We start from the raw sequence: 21,459 nt of genomic DNA, 5'->3' as shown, positions 1-21,459 counted from the left end.
TAGTAAATCAAATCAAACAAAAAGGCATTTCATTAAGGTTAGACTATGGGTATTACTGCACAGCTGAAAAATGAATTCTCAACAAACTGTACTCAAAAAACTGGAATTAGATTTGGAAGCATTTTTAGGGTGTAGTTTCAGTGCCTTGTTTTACTGATAGCAAGTAACCTTTGCCAGTCAGGATATTTCAAAAGTCAGTAATTTCATATATTAATTCTTACCTGGTTCATTTAAGTTTTAAGTTATGTGAATAAAATAAGTAAAAGGAAGGGAACTCTTGGTCTGAAGTATGACTTAGAACATTTAGGGTAATGGAAACATTTTATGGGAAACACATCTGCAAGTGAGGTGATTCTTCATGATTGATGAAGGTGTTGAATGTGGTAAATCTCATCCTTACTCTACATTGGGATAGAACTAATCAGACAGGTTTTAAAGGTATTCAACATAGGAAAATGGTACTTAAACAGAAATCCTGACACTGATTTTATGATGTGAGAAACTGCCACAACTGGAAGAAAACACTGTCAATGAAGTAATGACTTCCATAAAAGTAACTTTTGTGGAGGAAAAGAAAATGTATATTTCAAAACAAGGATCCACTTTACCTGATTTCATGAAAACACCTGTACTAAATCATGCTACTGCAATTTCTTCAGAAAACCAGATATAAATAAGAGTGGATTTGTAAAAATTGAAATGAAATGAAATAATGAAATGAAATGAAATGAAATGAAATGAAATGAAATGAAATGAAATGAAATGAAATAATGAAATGAAAACTTGGTCATGCTTTTCTAACGATTTAACAGCAGAATCTCAGTACACTTTGTGAAAACAGCACTTTCACTGGAGATTTTCTAAACAGCACTGTTTAGAATTACAATTACAATTACAATTACCATGTGAGCCTCTTCTGGCCATGATACCAAGTCTCATGTACCACATTACCCCTTATTACCATGGCTTCACTTTGTGATGTGCACACTGCAGTGAGTGATGTAGTCTGGTCACACTCCTGACCAGCAGTTTGGGAGCTGATGGCATTTAGAGAAGCATCTTTAATAAATGGAAAGGCCTTTTATTTCAATTCCTTTTAGAGGAGTTTTTGCAGTCCTTGAATTATGGATGGCAACCTAATAATCTACAACTCCAGATCTGACTTCAGAAAGTCTTCAAGAGCCAAGTATAATAGAAGATTTCAGCATTCATTCATTAGTTATTGCAAAACTCTGATCTGTTGAATAAAAAGCAGTGAATGCATGAAAGTGGGCTTATACTTTTTGACCAGCAGGACCTTGTCTAAACATGTTTGGTATGAGATCTGCAGGCACCTAAATAAACATTTTTTCTGGAATACATATTTTTGGAGAATGGATGACCAGTGGATCTCTAGCAGAGGAAAACGTGTGCTGTGATCCAGTACGACATAAATCAACTGAGTTAACTCTGTCTCACCTCCAGGTGACACAGCTTCCTTGGCATGCTGCATCTTCATGTGTATTTCAACCCTTATTTGCATGCTGCTGGTGTGTAGGCACAGTCTATCAGAGAGGTGGTGAGAACATAAGCAGGATTTTTTTATTACTTTAGTGGATCGATGTATTTAAATTGCACATCAGGCACCAAACTCATACACTGAATATCACCACAGGAACCTTGCAGTGAAGGTTTGCTTGATTCAGCCCCATTTGTTATGGTTTTTGTCCACCATGCCTAGATGATGTACAATATCTCATTACAGAAAATTGCCTTTTGGCATTTTTACTGAGCTATGCAGGTATAATACCAGTTTCACTATTTCTTTTATAGCTTTAACATTTCAATAACAAGACAGATCACTATCTGATTTCTGTGAGATAGAGGTACTTCATTGATGTAACCTATGACATTGCCAGAATGGGGCAGCTGTTTTGCTAATTTAATGATTGAGCTATTGACTTATATTTTATTATTTTATTAATTGTATTATATTTTTTAATATTTAATTTACTTTAATTTATTTAATGTAATTTTATTTTGGTTTATTGTTCTAAAATCCTCAAGGTCAACTCATCCTACATTAAGCAGAGCAGCAGAAAATGCTTTCTTTTGCCCTGGAGTTTTGCAGCTGTTTTCTCACCTTAAGCTGATGGCATTTTTAGGTCAGAGCAGTTAAGGCCCAGATTTTTAAAGCAGACAACCCCTTTTTGCCCACTTTAACAGCATTATTTTCAGTCCAGCTGGAATGCCTGACTGCATTCCATCAGCTCCAGTGAAGCACTGTAAACACTCTCTTCCCATGAGGGGGGGACTGGCAGAGGGTGCAATATGATTTGCAGAATCCCATATACAAGTTTTTTCTCAGGGTGAAATCTCAACCAAGTTGAAGCCAAAAGACCTTTCTCTAGTTTGACAGGGCTGTTAAATACCCATTTCACACTAAGCTTGTGCTTAAAGTGTCCAAAAGTCTTCTTGAACAGAGACATTAGGTGCAGATGAAGGGCTCCAGGCTGTGTGCAGACTTCTGGAGTTTGCCTGCTCATTCAGAAACAGAGCATGATCTTACAAAAAGACAGCAGAGCCTCCAAGTCATGGAATTAGCCAAGCTCTGAAGAATTAGAGCTATGAAATACAGGACATAATATTGTGTTTAGCTGCAATAAAAAGCTATGCCTGGAGAACAAATTCAGAGTGCAAATTGGTTAGGGTAAAAGCAAATAAAACTCTTAAAGGAAAGATGAAATTCTGCATTGATTTTCTTTAACATTGTTAGTCTATTGTAAATAGACTACCTGTAATCTTTTAAAATTTGAATTTGATCCCAGGGTCATCTTGGGCAGCCATCCTGCAGCCTGCTCTGGGTAGATTCTTCCAAAGGATGTTCAGATTTGAGTTTACCAGCTTGGAGCAAGAGCAGCATCTCTGCTGTGTGCACCCATTGTGAACATATCCTCTCTTGCCATAACAGATTTAGGATGAGAAGAATACTCCATCTTTTACCCCCATGCATCTACATAGGCAGAAGTATTCTGCCTTCAAGAGTTTGTGTGAACAAGAGTGAGTACCTGCAAGAACAAGAGTTTCATGTCTTTTTCCTTTAGCAGTTTCCACTGAACAAAGGCTTTTCTGGAAAATAAATGGGTTTAATATTGGGTTTGATCCTGCAGTTTGTTTTGGCCAAGAGCTGTAGTTACAATCACATGCACTTAGGGGAAAGGCAGTGGATGTTTGAGCAGCAGAAGTTAAACTTTTAAACAGTGAAGATAAATCAAGTCACAGCAAGTCTAGCAGCAAGAGTGAATTCAAAGAGAAATGCTGCAACTGGTAGATCCCACAGGTCCTCACACCTCCCCCTGACCCAATTTCTTTGATGTGATAGAGAACTATAATATGTGCTGCATATTCCTAGAGCTGCCTGAAGAATGACTCTGCAGCAGGAACCTGCTCCAGCCTCGCTGCTCCCTGCTTTGAGCAGAGGTGGAGTAGAGGTTCCTGGGGGCCCTATTATCACAAGCCACCCCACAATTCTGTGATTCATTAGGAATGAAGCAGCCAGCTCCTCTCAGCACATCTGAGTGGGGTGACAGAGGCCAGAAAGACTCAATAAGATCTTTGCAGCTTCTTCCTCTTGGCAGTCATCATGAACTGCATTGGCTCTTTACCTGTGCTCAGATGCTCAGCTCCTGGAAAACCTTGGTCATCCAAAGTACCAGGAACATTTAAAAGTCTGGAACTCAGAAGCAATGCAGTCTTTTTGTCTGGGTTATTGCTTTCCATGTTTCTCAAGGTGTGATCTGACACCTTTCATGCAACTTTTTGAAAATGACAAAGAAACACCCATTAATACCAATGCCATTCCAAGATGGGACATTTGTACTAATTTTAACAGAGCAAATATACTCAGAAATGTCTTTTTGTCTTATATAATAATGAGTGATTACTCATATATCTATTATATATACTTATATAATAATGAGTGATTACACATACTTTGGCAACTAGCCAAGCTCAAAGTCCTTCTATTGTTTCTTTCCTGCATTTATATTTTTCTCTTAATAATTCACTTTCATTATTTTATTGCTTACCTGATTTACTTTCTTTAAAAGTTATATAAATGAATCCACATTTGTACTGTGTTGTGTGCTACAGTGCATTTCTTGGTTGTCCTCAATACAAACTTCCAGTCAATACTTTTTTCCAACTAATAAACTAAAATAAATCCTCTCCAGATATGATCTCATTTTTTTTAATAATGCCATACTACAGCACACTGTAGGAAGTAAATAAATGGTTATTTCTCTCTAAAATAAAACCATACTAGAGGACAGCATATGAACAAATTGAATGTGAAAGTAAATCAGGTGGGTCTGCATCCATCCCAGAAACAATGGCATACTGGGATATCCTTAACCCTGCTCTGTAGGTTTGTGCAAAAGGCAGTAATTTCTGACAAATCCATTAATGGATATAACAATCCACTGGAATTTTCATACTAGTCATATGATCTGCAATGTGAATTTTGTATGAGATGATGCATCTCATCTTGTATACATATTTTATAGAGATCTGTAACAAAAATAAAGTTATACAGAAGGAAATTTTATGTAGCTGGTTGGTAATTATCTACTTCTGTGGAAAGACATCAGTATCTAACAACATGATTCATGAGCTTGAAATAAAAGAGAACATCAATGTAAATGCAAATAACGCTAAACCAAATTTTCACTGTTTTTTCCTATTGTAAAAATTTGTTTTGTACAAAGAATAAAATATTTTAAGTAGGGTTTCTGAAAATCTGCTGAGTATTCATTGGTATCACAACTTTATAAATTTAAGTGCTCTGAGTCTCTGGAATTCAGACTATTTTGAATTTGTTGCACAATGGTGAGTTTGAAATGCTGTCCATGACAAAATGATCAATTTGAGGTCTGTCTCTTGGTGTGGTTGGCAAACAGAATAGCTGCTATTATTTCTGATGGAGCATCTACTTACTAATTGATCAGTTTATTTAAGCAATAACTTGCAAGTCAGTTTTGCAAGATGGATTATTGTAAGGAGCTGACAGTCCATGAAAAGCTAAATGTTGCCAATGACATCATCAGTTCCTGCACAGTGTCCAGTGCCAGTGTTATCAATATGAGAAACTGAAAATGAATAAAGCAAACAAGAAAACCAGGGGTTTTGTCTTTTTTTTCCCTTTTTTTTTTTTAAGATCCAGTTCAGGTGGGTATGTCCAAAACGTTTCTTAAGAATGAAATCCCTGACATTGCTCCTGCAGCTGTCCAGCTACAGCTCTCTGATGTCTATTTGCATCTCAGCAGAGACACTACATGTCAGTCAGAGGAATCAGAGGTTTATGGTTTACTGGGGGAGGTTGCAAAACAACACACTCTGCTGAAGTCATTGCAGCAAAACATACTTCAGTAGTGTGGGTTTTATTGCAATTAAAGAGGTTTCAGATTAGAAAATGCATTCCAGTGTCATTAACTGAGATTCAGCATAATATCACACAGCCAGGTATCATTCTCCTTCTACATATTAGTCCCTGATCTTGGGAAAAAATTGATATATACACATATATACAACACATACAGCATAAGCAATATTTTGATTGATTAGCACAGGACAAGCTGTTAAAAGGTTAGATGTTTTCAAATTTTAAACATATGAATTATGAGGTACAGAGCACATTTACAGTTTCACCTTGCTGAATCAGGCTTAAGGCATGACAGATTGAGCTGAATAAAAAATGAACTTCATTTTTGGAATAATATTCCAAGAACCTTGGACTGAGATGTTTAAGTGAAATACTAATTGCTTTCTCAGCACTGTGATGAGAAAATATTAATTTTCACTTTCCCCTGAGAAGTAAATTCAGGAGTCAGTAATTTTTCTGGATCATGGTTTAAATAGAAAACAGAAAACAATCTACAATAATGACCAATGATCTATCCAGAGTAGAAGCTGTTTCAAGAGCAAAGTGGAAGAAAACAGCTTCTTTCTCCCTGAATATAAATGTGGATTTGGTAAACTGTCAATTTACCTCCTAGTGTTTCCTTTCTTGTGTCCTAAAAAGGTCTAAATTATAATGGTCAGCCTTCTGACTCAGAGCTTTAGAATAGCCAGCTGCTAACTTCTATTTTATAAGGCAAAATGCTGCTTGAAGCCTGGGCATGCTGGGATGGCAATTTTCTAGTGTGAGGTTTATACTTGTTACAGCCATGTAACTGATTTTGCACCATTATTCACATTATACACCTCAATAGTTTTAATACTCATATTTAATGCAATTATTCAATCAATCAAAGTAAATAATTTAGATATCATTACCTGAAAACAGACATGGCATTTAGAATGCCTTATTAGTTTGCCATATGGCCATATAACCTCTCCTGCCCTTATTCAGAGTGATATCCTCATACAACCCTCTGCTTTACTCAACCACTGAACAGAACTCACTTCTTGACCTTGCACAGAGAAGCCCTTAGTGGCTGAACATCTGGACCAGCCTCAGAGGAACAACCTCGAGTTGCTGCCCCTGTTGAAAGAAAGCCCAGCAGCAACGAGCATGTCGTGCTCTCCCATTACTGAACAGGAAATTGTACACAACCACCTTTGTTACTCCATAGAAAAGCTCACAGTGGCTGCAGGGCCAGTTTTTCTAGCGATTTTTAGAAGGGATTTTGTCCAAAAATATCCATTTGGAAGATTGTCCTAGTGTATAGATAGCAGCTGTTCTGAAATTAGCAGGTCTGTGTGACTGGGGATTTTCAGGACTGATTGTGCCTGCCACACCAGGACTGTTCCATGCTCCTGCACCACATACTCCCACCAGGTTAAAAAATATCTTGGCATCAGTTTGTGCATGCAAACATCTGGGGGGGGGTTGACCAAAATCCAGGAGTTATCCAGGGGGCAGATGGATCCTGCTGGGGCTCCTGCTCCCCCCAGATCTGCCTGCAGAGCTCCACAGCACACCTGACCCTTTCAGACAGGTAATTAATAAATAAACAAACAAATTAACAAAAAAAAAGCCCAAACCAAAATACCTCTTGAACTCAGAGAGTATTTATTAACTGAGATAGTCAAAGAAATGATTGTATCAGTAGTTTTACTGGAAGATCTTGAAGGATGGTAGCAGGTCAGAGAGCACAAAGAGGTGAAGAGCAGCTAGAGGTAATAACTGCTTTCCTGATCTCCTGAGGTTCCTCAGCTGCTTATGTTCCTACTCTTTGGTTCCACAGATACCAAACCAAAGCCTGAATTCCTGCTCTCAGCTGTGTTTAATCCCTTCAGCCACGTAGCTCCTAGCACGAGCTGAAAACAGCCACTCTTAGTTCTTGCTTATCAGAACAAACAGAAGCCTCCCTTGTCATGCTGACATCGTGAGATTTCCCTGGGATCAAAAGGTGAGGTAATGACATGACCAGAGAAACTCTGCAGTCAAAACCCCAGTAGGGTAAAAGTAGGATTTTTAAAAACCTAAACAAGCCTTAGCTGCATTCAAAATGGGATGAACTGCAAAACAGTATTTAATTTCAGAGCACTGTTTAACGTGAGTGCAAAAAAGACCAAAGATTGATCACTTTTGAAAACTCAACTCAAAATTTTCCCTGCTATATTTTAAGCCTCTGAGGAACAAATTAAAATGGGCTAATTTTTTCTGTGTGAAAGGTTTATATCAGGACATCCACTGGCTTTGCTCTGAGTCCAATAATACACCTACACAGTATTAATTAATAAATATGGATGACTCATACATTTAGAAGTTCAGTGGACCAGTGTAAATCCACAATCCTCTGGTAATGTAATTCTTCACCATGAGAGCAGCCTAAGAAAGGAGCTGTGAAAACCTGAGATAACAAGCTGTGAGATAGGAATGGGGTAGCTGAAACCTTTCACATAATTTATGACTGATTTTATTGACTTTGGATTTCTGTCAGGTGGGTGTATTTGTGTAATAAAATGTATTTTATTGGTTTGATTTGAGGTACAGTCACAGTTCATCATTTGAATATTCTCAGTCTCTGCTGAGAAAAACATCAAAGACTCTTCTAGTCCCTCCCAAACCCTCCTATCACTTAAACCAAAAGCTCCCCAAAAAACAAAACAAAAATAAGCAACAGCAACAAAACCACACAAAAAAATACATAAAGAAAGAAAGGTGACACCTGTCATGTTTTCTAGATGTGTTTTACTGTTTAACTTTTGGGTTTGTAGCTGAGCACTCTATTGCAGGGTAGAGGGCCATCACTACAGATGGGTGAACAGAACACAGATATTTCTTGGAGACTTGCTCACAAGGGGACAATTTAAGAAATATTATTATTATTATTATTTTTTTTTTTTTTTTTTTTTTTTTTTTTTTAATGCTCATGAAGATGGAACAATGTTGAAAGTAGCAAGGCCTTACACAGGTACTTCCAGTCAGGCAAACACACACTTTCCTTCCCTGCAGCCAGGGACACTGTGGTCATTTGCTGGCAGCAGCTGTGCCTGCCAAAACCAGCCTGGTCTCAAAGGACAGTTTGCATTGCTTGCCAGGGTAGGATGACAGCCTGAAACCATACAGGTTTACAAACAGCTATTCCTACAATAAAGTGCTGTAAAAGGTTTGAGCAGTGAATTTGTGCAGGTAAAATCAGGCACAGGTGACACACAGGTTTCCCAAGTCACCAGAAGGTGCACATTGCCTTCCACAGTTCCAACCACCTGAACAGCACAAGACAAACTCAGAGGACCCCTAAACTCTAAGAAGCTGATCTCATTTCATCATTTCAGGTCACTGGCTTTGGGAGGAAGAGCTGCAGAAACAGCTGGAAGTATCCTGCCTTGCCAGGCTTTGGCCTTTTTCTTTTCACATATACTGCTTTGTTCCTGGGTGTGGTGGGTATTTCACTGTCTGAATGAATTGTCTGGAAACTGGCAGGGTTTCTAGAGAAACATTCAGGTTCAGGTATAGTGCATTCTGCATCAACATTTAATAAGTGGGGAAATAGGGAATATTTCAGGTTGAAATATTTGGGGCTAATGTGAAGTGGGATTAAGCAAAGGCTGCAGGAGCTGACTCACACCATGCTTAGCATTAAAAGATAGGCATCTTAATCAGAGCAGCTAGGGCATTTTTACAAAACAATATCAATTCATTCTGTTTTTTTCCTAGAAACCATTTTTATTTGGTCATGCTGCTTGAGAACAAATAACTCCCTGGCAATTTCTCAGCCTACTTCAATCAGATTTCAAAGAGGAATGGAAGCTTTAGAGATAATGTTTTTTCTGTTTATTTCTTTAAATTTGCCATAGGAAGAAGTGAGAAATCCTATAAGTGCCTCTGCTGAGGGAAAGGCTAGAGAGTCCCCCCCATATCTGATTAAACATAACAGGATCCACATGAGAGTAAGACTTTATAAACTTTCAAGAGGGGAAAAAACTTTCATCACATCTCATACTGTCATTGTTGTGAAAATCATAAGTCACATCTTACAGAAACTGCTAAGTTTCCTTGGTTCTGGTACTCAGCAAGTACCATGCTTGAAGGTGACTTTGTCTTGTTACACCAAGTTTCAATTGTGGTTTGAATTCCTGGTAATAGAAGCTTACCAGCAACCATAGAGCCAACCTCCCCAGTTGTTTTTTTTCTATTTGTCTTGTCTAAACCTCTCAGGAGAAGCCACATGGAAGTCTTTGATACAGCTTTACAACCAGAAATCACTGCAACTGAAAAGTCCTTGTAGCATTTCACTAAACTTAGAATTCTCCACAAAAGAAAAGGTATAAACTATAAGAAGAAAGCAGCACCAATGAATGTGTGGCCACATCTGTCACATACTTTGGTTTGTTGAAGCTTTGATATCCAAACTGTGCCTCAGAAAATCCTTACCCATCACTTTCTTCTCAAACAGAGGATTGTTACAGCTCTAAAAGCTTTGCTGTCTTCTTACAGCTCCAAATAAATGCAAGGGTGATTCCTCTGACTCTTTCTGAATGGTAAAGATTGCAACTGGGGCTTTTGCAACATCTTTGAATTTCCAAGAGGTGAGGAAGGTGCAGTGAAGATAAAGTAAGCTGGTGGATGGTGTGATAGCATTCATAAGGGAAAGGAGAGAATGTTTTTGGTACTGTTTCTTCTTGTGTGGTTGATGGATATGGTGGAGATCTGATGAGTGGGGAGGAGGCTTCAGGAGCAGAACAACTATGTGAGTTGAGGTGAACTTAGACCAGATCCATTAGTGTGGAAAGGTAAAATCTTTTCCCTGTCTCCCATCTTTCCCTTGAGCTCCTAATGCTCTGTATCCCATGCCTGTGCTGTGCTGCTCATTTCACCTAAGCAGATATATCATATATTCTTGTGCAAATATATAATATTTCGTATGATATTTGATATAACATATTGATATCATGCCTCAAGATGTGGGAATTTACAGAAAGTAACACAGCTGAATTTCTCCTGAATTTGAATTGAGAAAACCATACAGAACCTGAATAGACTGTAGAGATCAAGCTCCTATATAAAATAACATCCAGATAATATTCTTCATCTCCTAAGATTTTCACTGCTGACACACATATGTTCTGTCAAAAAAAGAAGTTGATCACATCTACTTTATGCTTTTACAGCTTAAAATCCTTTTGCCATGCCATTAGTCAGCCTTAATGTGTAACTTTTCTTACATTTTTTAACATCTTGAAAACTTACCCATATAGGGTTTTGTGCCAGCCATAGAAGAAGCTTTTTCTGAGCCTTTCACAATGGTTGCTACGTTAAAGTCAGTGATATGAACGTGTCCTGCAATTACACAAAGGAAAAACAGAAGTTAAAATAGCAACATCATACAAATATTCCTCACTTTATCCAAAATTTCAGTGATAATAGAAAGAAACACAATTGAAAAGATATGTAACATTAATGAAAACTTAATATTAAATGTTACTCTTAACTAGAAAAACTAATTTGGGTTCACAGTGATTTAAACTGCACTAATGAGCCTGATTGGCCCAAACATTCTATTACTTTTTTCCTGGGGTAATTTATGATAAGCATAGGTTCAATTGCTCCACCACTGTGAAGTAATAGTTAATCCTGGTTTGTTATAAGCACATAAACTGAATAGAAATCCAGCTTGAAAATGTGTAGAGTTTTAATTTGACAAGTCTTCTGTTAGTTTTTGCATCTTTGCCCAAGGACTCGTGTTGTGGAGTGATGCAGACACTATCCTGTCTGTGATTACATCTGGCAATGCCAGGGAAGACAGGGTAAGTACTCCCTTCCCCATCTTAGCTCTGCACTCAGATCAGGGTTAATTTATCATGTGTTGAACTAGACTCCTGAATGACAAATCTGTGTGGTTTTTTTTATCAAGGTCTCAGTCAATCCACAGAATGGATCAGGGCTTGGGCAAGATGAGTTGTTAGGCTAGGGAGGGTTTTAATCATGTGTGTTGCCAAAGATGAAAAGAGTGTAACAAATGACTGATGTATTTTACCCTGGTGCCTGATGGAGGAAGAGCAGTCTCAGCAAAATTTCACTCTGCTCCAACAATCTAACCTAGATCATGCTCAAAGTCAGCCAGCCTCTAACTGTGCAGCTATGCATGTGTGAACTGAAATTCTCAGAGGACCCTACTCTGGCCAGATCTGAGCTGATTTTGAAGGGGGAAAGGAAGAAGGTGCTTCCACTGCTAAACTTAAAGCTGTTTCTCCAAATGGGAGACACAGTAGAAGTTTTCAATGAAATGGTTTGCCTGCTTTTCTGCAATTTTTTCGATAAAACCTGCCTGCATTTTATTGCCACTTTTTTCCTAAGATGCCCAGGCCAGGAAGTCCACTACACATGGCAGAGAAAAACTGTGAGCCAATGAAAGCCATCCCTTTATAAGCTGTGGGAAGTGTTAGGCTGCCATAACAAGAATTAGTATTCACAGCCCAGCTTGACATAACAATTCCAAGGTGGTATTCCTACTCCCTGGTGGCTGGAGTGTAGCATATTTGCAGTTTATCACTGCCATCATAAAACACTGTGGCAGAAGGCTTCTTGAAAATGATAACTGAAAAACATAAAGCCACCTCATGGCAGTAGTTTAAAGCAGTTCTATGTACACTGTAAAATGAAATGTTGCAAGGATCTTGGTAGCCTAATACTTTCTATTTTTTTGACAGATTAAATATAAATATAAATATAAATATAAATATAAATATAAATATAAATATAAATATAAATATAAATATAAATATTTCTGCTACTTAAATGACAGCATTGTATGTGACGCTCCATCAGAGTGCCAGAATGACTGCCCATTGCAAAACATCTGTTGTGTATTTATATTTATCCAAACCAAGTCTGTATCTTGGTATAATATTGAGAACTAAGCAGAATTTTCGTGCCTCTTGGATTTAGCTCTTATGAACAGTGAAGCAGAGCAGTGCACAGCAGATTCAGGTGACCTAATTAAATTCAAGTTAGTCCAGGGAAAGAGCTCATTGCTTAATCCTTGGAGCTGCATGACCCCATGTATAATAAGATGATGGTAGAGAGAAGGGAAGAAAAAGCAAATGACCACATTCTTTTGACTTTCTGCAGAGTGGCTTTTTCAAACCATCCCAGGCTGCAGATTTCACATACACCAACACATATATTTGAAGAAGAAAGTATCTCAGTGGAAATTGTTTCAAATTTACATTCCTTCAGTCAGCTTCCAGTTAAGGCTTTAACTACCCACAGAACAGAGTATGACTTTGGAAAGCTTTATGCAATGTGACTTTTATGTCTCACTTTTCAGCATGGCCTGAAATTGCAGCATCTGAGGTAAACAGCAAATGATCTGTGTTTGGATTTAATTTTTGAGCAAATCATAATGACAATTAGAACAAGTCCTGAAAGTTGGCTGGGGCTAGCTGACTAACATTCAGCAGAGGAAAATGTACATGACTTCAAACCTCATTGAATTTCTCAGAGTCTGAAACCAAAGGGTGAATGTGATGTCAGAGAAAATAAATATTATACTGGAGTTAATGCCATCACTCAGCAGCACCAGAGCTGATTGTAAATCTCAGAACAGTAACATTCTGAAGTAGTCAAATCTGATTTGCTTTCAGAAAGCCAAACTCTATGAAGAATTCAAAAAGCCTCTCTGGGTTCATCTGTGCTATGTATGAGAGCCTAAACTTGTGCCCACCTGAACCTGGCATGACTTGGCAGGCTGACACTTTTCATTAGAATGTGTATTCTCTCCAGGAGACCTGCAGTCATCCTCTGATAGGGGATGAACACTATTTTAATGGCTGGTTATCCCTTTCTCATGTACCACTATGCTTTTCAGGATCATCAAACATTTATTTCCACTGGTGCATCAGAACATGTGACCAGCAGTGCTGAGATATGGAAAAATTCAGACTTTTCTGCCAGAATGATTTTGAATGTGTTGCATATGTTTTTGTGGTGGTGTTGTTTTTTCTAATTTGTAAATTAAGTCAATCACTTTTAAGAAAAATCTTCTGTTTTCACTACTTCTCTGTTCCTGAGGTATGTTCCCTAAGCCATACAGATAAATTACAGGGAAATTAGTTTTACTGAGCACAAATATCTATAATATGCATTCTTGGTTTATGTTGTGAAAGTTAGTCAATTTAACTGCTTGAAGATGTAAGGTGATGTGAATGGTCTAACAGTAAATTTTTACTTCAGCCAGAATAGGTTTCTTCAGGGAGGCCAAAGAAATCCAAGTCACCAAGACAAAGTCTCAGTCAGAAATGTCATGCATATCCAATTACATGATACTTTGAGTAAGCATAATTTGTTAATGAAATGTAAGAAAGACCTAGGGGTAAAGTCAAGTGTATGGGAAACTGTTGTGCCATCTCAGAGGCCACAGGCTAAAATAAAGTTCCTTCCTGTGCACCTGGTTAGGCTCATATTAGGTGATTTGTTATGCTTACTCTGTAGCCAGATATATTTATGGTGCATTCAGCACATTTTTCCATTAAGTGAAATCTGATGATTTTGTTAAAATTATTTTACTGTGTCACAGCTGAATCAGAGCTGTTAGGGACTTCAAGAACAGCTTCTTGCACAAGGACATCACTTCTGTAAGGCAAGCCTGAGGTAATTACCATGGGACAGACTCTTGTCCTACTGACATCACCACATTTAGTGAGTTTGAGTATTGACCTTTTACAGGCTTCAGAGAATTCCTTCCCTCAGCCACATGGCAGGTGTTTGAGACTGTTTAAACCATGGATTGATAACTTCTGCTGAGCAAGGTTTGTGTGCTTGTCTGGAGGAGTCTGTTGTTTCACCACTTGTCAGTGGTTCCTCACACAGGGCAGTGGATGATGGACACCTGACTGACACCAAGCATGGTTTCAAGCATCAGCACTTTGTTATTCCCCAGTACAACATTTATATCCTGTTTCCCACACTTGCACAACACCTGTGTGCCCTTTTACTCTTTTGTGGCTGTCAATACACATCAGCATTCTGTGCTTTTTTCCTTCAGGGCTGTTCACCTGTCTCATAAGCTGCACCCATCAGGGATGAGGCTCAGCCACAGCCCCATTCCCTGTCCCATAATCTGTTCTCCTACACTTGTCTGCAGGTGTGCTCTGAGGCAGCAGTATTCTGCTGCTTTGCAGAAAAGAGACCATCCCTCCCAAAATTTCCAAGTTGCCTACAGATAATTTTGTTGCTGAACAGTTTATAATCACAAAATTTCCTTTCCTTTTGCATTGTAGTGCTCACTCTGGTGTAGGTTCTTCTTTGTGATGCTTGGGTCTCCATAGAAGAGCTCTCACAAGAGGCTGGTTTTGTGCACTAATTGACCTTGATGAGGGGCAAGGACAGATAAAGGTGACTGTGCTTCAAGGGTGTTAATCAGAGATTTAATATACTCATTTTCTCTTGCTGTTGACATCTTTAATTCACCAGGGCTTAAAGGCAAGATATTTCTATTTCATGCTTGTTTACTGATACTAGAGTCTTGGGAACATTAGCACTTATGGGTCTGAAGCATTAAATTACTGAAGTTCTAGATGGTTTAAAACTCCAATAGTAATTAGCTTTATTAGCTTCCATGTTCCCATGAACAAACCTCATCTATGCAGAATATTACCACTTTAATCAACTTTAACTTGTATACCTAGCAGCTCTGCAATGGATTTTGAAACATAATGCCTCATTGGCACAATTTCAATATTATAGTTTCTCAGAGATTATCTGCTTTTATTCAATTTTGGAAGTAAAAAAAGCACAAAACTTTCCCACAGTAGCAAGCACACATCTCCTTTTTCCTATTAGGCTTTTTCCTCCATGTATTTCTGTTCTAACTGGTACAAGGTTAATGCCCTGTTTACTTATATTTCTCATGTTTTCCTATAAACAGTTGCAAGAAGATACATGACATTTTAGCTAAATACTTCTTGGATAGAGTATATGTTTAAAATTTAAATTTAAAGAAATCAGCTGCTTTTTTCTCATACTGTGTCTTTTATCTATAAGAACATGGAGTTGGTAAAAGTTCAAAGCTGTTTATTGTTGTCTACTCCTTTTTATGTTATTTAAGACAGAACTACATGTAGGGACCCAAACTCTGCAGTCAAATTTCCAAAATCCCTATCTAGATTTTAGAAAGTTTATTTTAGATATCTACATGAGAAATAATTAGCTATGTGGAATTTCTTAGCCCTTCAGAAGTTCTAAAAGAGAAAATAAAGTACTTGGTACTGTTCTCTTGGTAGGCACCTAAAAAGGGGTTATGGTGATTCACAGAATCCTGTTAATAAAATACTAACTTCTTTTTATGGAGTGTCCCTGCTGATCTCAATTCATATTAAATTCCTTTGTATTCAAACCTGGAAAATTTCTGATGCACACATTTCTTTGGCAATAGGAGGGAGAACTACAGAACCCACAAGGTGTTTGTTCTCAGGCAGCTTTCTGAGAAAGCCTAAATTTAGGTAGAAATTCAACATTAGAGGTAGATTTACAAAACATGTCATGAGCATGCCACTGAGATATCAGGTATTAGAGATTCTGAGAGAAAGCAATACTCACCATGTTCATCCAGTAGTATGTTGTCAGGTTTGATGTCCCTGAAAAATGAGAGGAAAACATTACATTTTGTACCCAAAATAAATCTGCAATTTTAGTTTTCCCCATTTGGGTATGAGGACTAAGTCACTAAAATCATTATAAACCCAATGAAAACCATATAATACATAGAGGCAAATGATTTTTATCTACATATTTTTGCTGCCCTGAGAAAACATGCATACTAAAGAGGCTCTCTGGGTTTCCACTTACTGTGGTTTTGTTTTCATATGGTTAGCATTGACATGGGTCTGGTTTTCAAGATCATGTGCTTTATTCTTTTTAGCAGCAGTAAAAATGAGAAGGCAGATTTGAATCTAGAAGGTGCCTGGTTGCTTCAGGGACTCCACAACTGACAGAAATAATTTAATTAGAAACATAGGTGTGTTACCCTGTCTGCCAGCCCCTGCTAATCTGCTGTGCATGGTCACTCACATACAGCAGGGTCCTGTTGTCTGTCTTGTGCTAATTGAGTGTGTCCAGCAGCTCTGCTTTCACTCCCAAATCCCCACTGGGCTGTCTGAAACCCAGTGCCATGCTGGGGAAAGGAGCAGGGAAAAGGGAAGGTGCAGATTAGGACAGGCTGAAGCATCAGCTCAACTCTGTCATTCATGGCACAAGAGAACAATGCTGCCCTAGAGAGTTTCAGGGTTATTTTCTGTTGACCTAAATTCATGCTACTGTGAGGAGGGATGGAAACAACTTTTCCCCACCAGTGCCAGGCATTCTCACCCTCTTTCTTGGTCCAGAATAATTGCCATTGGTGTAGACTTGTTAAGGGAAAATTCACCTGTCTGCTCTGCTGGCTGGGTCGGGCCCTGGGTGAGCAGGACGTGGCAGTGCTGGGTGGCACTGCCTTGTCACTGGCAGCTGGCACTTCATGCAGTTTGGAAACTGTTTATCTGGGTGAAGCATTGCCAGAGTGGCAGAGGCATCTGACTTACCTTGAGCAGCAGTGTTGGCCCTTAGGCTGAATTTCCCACTTAACTCAAAAAACAAGGAACCATACACCAGCAAAATAAGCTCTTGGATATCTGCAAATAAACTGCAAACACTCCCACCTCTGTAATCTCTTTTTAGATAAGAGATGACTTGATTATTTCAGTTTAAACAATGTGCCCATAAATGGAATAACCAAAAAAGTGTTATAAAAGGAAAACGTGTTACACTAGAATATTTTTTTCCCAAATTTAGAGAGGGACTTCTCAAGTAAACATTATACAGGAATAAGATAGCTGTAGTAATTATAATGTGTTTATTGCTTGTGTGATATGAGCTCAGTCATCACCTAAATTTCACATCTTTATTGACAGAAGAAGGAAACCTATACTTTCCTTAGCATTCTGGATTCCCCACTTGCTGAGAATCCTATGAAATTATGAAGTATTCTAAGATTATTTTATAATTTGCTTGGTGACAGCTGAGGAAACACAGGATAAATAAGAAATTAGTTTGAATAATTCTCTGCACATTTGGAAATAATGTGGAGTGCAAATATGCATGTTTGTGTAAGGAACAGGATCTCATTATGAATAACTATCTGGAATGTAAATTTAAAGTTATAGCAATATTTCAGTGTGAAATACTGTCTTTGGCACAACTTACAGGCTACCTATAACTGATTCAGCAGCAGTTATTTGTGTAATAAAAGGAACATCTGTCCTAGAGCCTATTTCACCTCAAATCTTCCATACTCTGAGTTCTGTCTGCTGTCCCCTGTAATCACTTGGCATATCATTTATCATATTATAATCTTCCTTCCCTGATTTCATATGGGTGAAGTTACAAGACAAACTTTTGGAATAAATCATTTGTTTATATTATGAAACATGGTTTATTTTGTTTGAATTAGGAATTTTGTGTTTTGTTGAATTTGGTTGAATTAGCATAGAAGATTCTATGCAATTTTAAATGTAATGTTATATCTGATCTCTCAACTGATGAGACAGTATTTGAAAGAGCTACTGCTCAGATGGTTTCTATATTTACTAGTGACAATATGGTCTTTGGTTTCTGATAACTGATTTGTGATGAGTTGGAATTGTGATTTCCTGTTGAGTAGTCTTTGTAGTTGATTCATTACTTGAAAATACAACTTTCCATGGAAGTAAGTAAGTAATAGTTTTGACAGTTGAATTAAATATTTTAAGCTTTGTCTTCACAAATTTTAACAAGCACAAACTGACTCTGCACTTCTCATGTGGGTAAAAATATTGGTCATACACAACTACTTTTGGGTCTTTTTGTGTATTCCAAAAACCAGTGATACATTCAACAGCACACCAAACACTTTTCTCCAGTTTAAGAAAATTAAGAATTAGAATTATACAGTCATTAGTACTTCACCAAGAATAAAACTGATCAAAAGGAGAAATTCATCTTTATGAGCTACTCTATGAGTATAACAATACAGCACACAGGGATTGCTTGCTACAAGACAGTGTCTTTTCTATCTTTTTTTTTTTTTTAAAGATCAGTTCAAACAATTTGAATATCTGCTATGATATTGCACCATTAAACAGATTATACATTTTTATAGCCACCAGAAAAGACATTGACAAATGCACTTGACAACTGTATGTATCATCAAATACATTCTTCATTCAGTTTGTGTCTGTAATGTTCAGAAAGTTGAGTGGTAAAATTAGATCTGTGCTTATCTTTCCATGACTAATTCAGGCAGTGCTGATACTTGATACAGATGTTCACAAACCAAAAAGTCTTTTCCACCTGAGGCATGTTCCCACTGTTGGCTTTGCCCATTTTGCTCAGAGCAGGAGAGAGCGGGGGGCAGGCACCAAGGGTGCATTGCCTTGCACACAGCCCCTGAGCAACCTGAAGGACTCATGGCCCTGCCTCAGACCTCCAGCAGGCTGTTTGAAACTGCTTTACAGCAAGGAAAAGCCGTGTGCTGTCTTAGGGCAGAAGGTAAGCAGGTTTATCAGGTGGGACCTGCTGCTCTGGGGTCTCACACCTGGAGGAGTGTGAGATGCAGGGGCTCCCATGGAGGTGAGGAGGACAAGCACAGGGTCACTGTGCAGGGTGTGACTGTCCCCAGCCTACAGCATGCACTAAAAGCTCTGCTCTCCAAGGCAGCCTGCTGAAAGCTCCAAAGAGTGCAGAGGAGCAGGGGCACTGCTCTGCCCTTGCAGGACCTCTGCCAGCCAGCTGTGGGGCAGGGAGGGCTCAGTGGGGAGGGGAAGGGGTTGGGTACAGTGCAAGTTACTGGGTGTATTCAGAACTGAGGGCTTCTGGAGTCTGTTTTATTTAGTTCTCCTAGAAAAATACTCTAATTAAATTCACTAAGCCACTGTTTTTTGATTTTTTTTAAAGATAAATCCTCTTTAGTTAAGCAGTTTAAATTCAAACATACTATGTAAGTGAAAGATTGCACATCAAGTTTTCTGAAGAAAAATTCCTATTAGCAAGATGTTTAAACAGCAGGGTGTGAAATGCAGCAACTTAACTTCAGGGTTTTCTTTTCATACACATCCCTAGTTGAGAGAATTAATTGAGACACTCATTTCAAAATCCAAAGCACTTTGAACCAGCCCATAGGAGAAATTGAAGGATTTTGCAAAGATCACACTCACCATGGTTTGGATTCGGACATGCCCTGGGCTTCTCTCTGACCATTCATCTAACAATGACCAGCAGAACTGTGGAAGCACCTTTGACACTGATTTCACAAATACAGCTTTGTCAGTCTGTACCAGTACTACTCCACCTCTTTTTGTATTCAGAAATATCAGAGGCACACAGAAATTAGAGCAGAGAAACCTTCAAAGTCTTTTGTTCAGTTACAGGACAAGGCACAACTAACATAAAAACTGGCTCAAGAAACTCAAAGGTGAAAACAATTGAGAAAAAAAAAGAAAAATCCCACAATTTAATTGCCACTTCTTGATATTGCCTGTGAAACCATTTCTAGATTTATTCAATTGCCTTAGCTGCAAATAACAAAATAAAGCTGCCTGAAGGATGAAAGTTGAGTAAGAAAATGCTGCATGTAATTTCCAAGTAGAAAAGAACAATTAATACTTGTATCTTCTATGATATCTAGGCTGTGTGTGCATCCCATGTGCTTGAAGATTTTCTCTCTGCATGGAGTGAAACCATGCACGTGGCTCAACTCATTTTGCCAGTCAGAGTGCCCTCCCTGGAAAGGCTCACAATGGTTATAAAGGTCTTAGGTTCAAGGATCTGCACTTTTAATTACCTTCTCCATCAGTTTCTTTCTGATGTTATTAAGTGAAGTAGAAGCAAGTTTCTAAATCAAGGGATGGAGAGGTCATGCAGTCTTCATCCTTGTTGGTTTTCAAGACCTGCCTGGATAACTCCCAAATAACCTGTTCTGATCTGAAGGCTGACCCTGCTTTGGGAAGATCTGGAGGCCTCTGGAGGTCCCTTCCACTGTGAATTAATCTGAGTCTATGAAAAATAATGTATCCAAGTTCAAGCACTGTCTTACTTCCCCTCCTTTTGGCTGCAAGAAAGTTCATGAAAGATTGAAGAAACCAGTGAGAAAAATATATATGTGGAATTTAGTGAGTCTTTGATAGTTGGCAGCTAGTGAGAGCTTTCACCTCTTAAATTCTATCATGAGGCTTGAATGCTCATTAAGAAAATACTAGGAATAAATAGCCAATCTTCCTCTTAAAATGAGATTAAAATTGAAATGCCCTGTAGTTCAGCACTGGAGAGGTGTAACATGATATTTATTATCTATGTAAGTGGTAAAAGAAGGAGGATTATAACACGTGAAGAGGACTCTGAGAAATCTCAGTAGGAATGACCAAATCCAGATGTCTGTGTTGCCAGTGTCAGGTAAAATGACATATATATATATATATATATATATATATATATATATATATATATATATACACATCATAAGAGGAAATCTGAATTGGTCACCTGCATTAATGACCATAAATAACCTTCCAGAGGTCACGCTTTTGTGTCCCTTATTAGATTAAATAATCATTAAAAAAAGACTGGAAAACATGTGATGATGCCACAATCTCAAAATCTCAAAAAGAGTTTCATGTGATATGGTCAATCAGGACTTCATAATTTTTTGTGTCTGTTTTTACTGACTGGCTTGAAACATCCATCTGCAAAAGAAAGAAGTATCTCTGGTGAATTGAACCATGAATTGCCCAAAGAAAAAATTGATGGCTGCTTCATAGGCTACCACTTCTAATTTTAAGTAACTAATTTTAAGTAGGTTACAGAAAATTATTGAAAAAAGTTCCTAATCAGTAATTTAAAATAATGTAGGTCTTTTTGGTTATATAATTTCTTAGGATCTGCAAGGAAACAGTCAAAAAAGAAAATATCTAAGGCTAAAAAAAATTCCTTGTGAATAAAGAACAAATAGATCAGATTGCTTA

At 38.0% G+C, this 21,459-nt stretch overlaps 1 protein-coding gene across 1 annotated transcript in view; it reads right to left on the bottom strand.

Annotated features, from left to right (window-relative positions):
- The window catches only part of STK32B (serine/threonine kinase 32B), a 145,724-nt gene that overhangs the window by 26,914 nt on the left and 97,351 nt on the right, over positions 1-21,459 (bottom strand). Inside the window, exons 5-6 of the mRNA XM_056489793.1 lie at positions 16,028-16,065; positions 10,679-10,768 (exon numbers count right to left, since the gene is read on the bottom strand). Coding sequence (XP_056345768.1) covers positions 10,679-10,768; positions 16,028-16,065 — 128 coding nt within the window. The remainder of the gene's footprint in view (positions 1-10,678; positions 10,769-16,027; positions 16,066-21,459) is intronic.

Source organism: Oenanthe melanoleuca, chromosome 4 (assembly GCF_029582105.1).
Source record: "Oenanthe melanoleuca isolate GR-GAL-2019-014 chromosome 4, OMel1.0, whole genome shotgun sequence".
Lineage (NCBI taxonomy): Eukaryota > Metazoa > Chordata > Aves > Passeriformes > Muscicapidae > Oenanthe > Oenanthe melanoleuca.
Note: the sequence above shows the minus strand (reverse complement) of the source record. Positions and strands in the feature narration are given on the sequence as shown.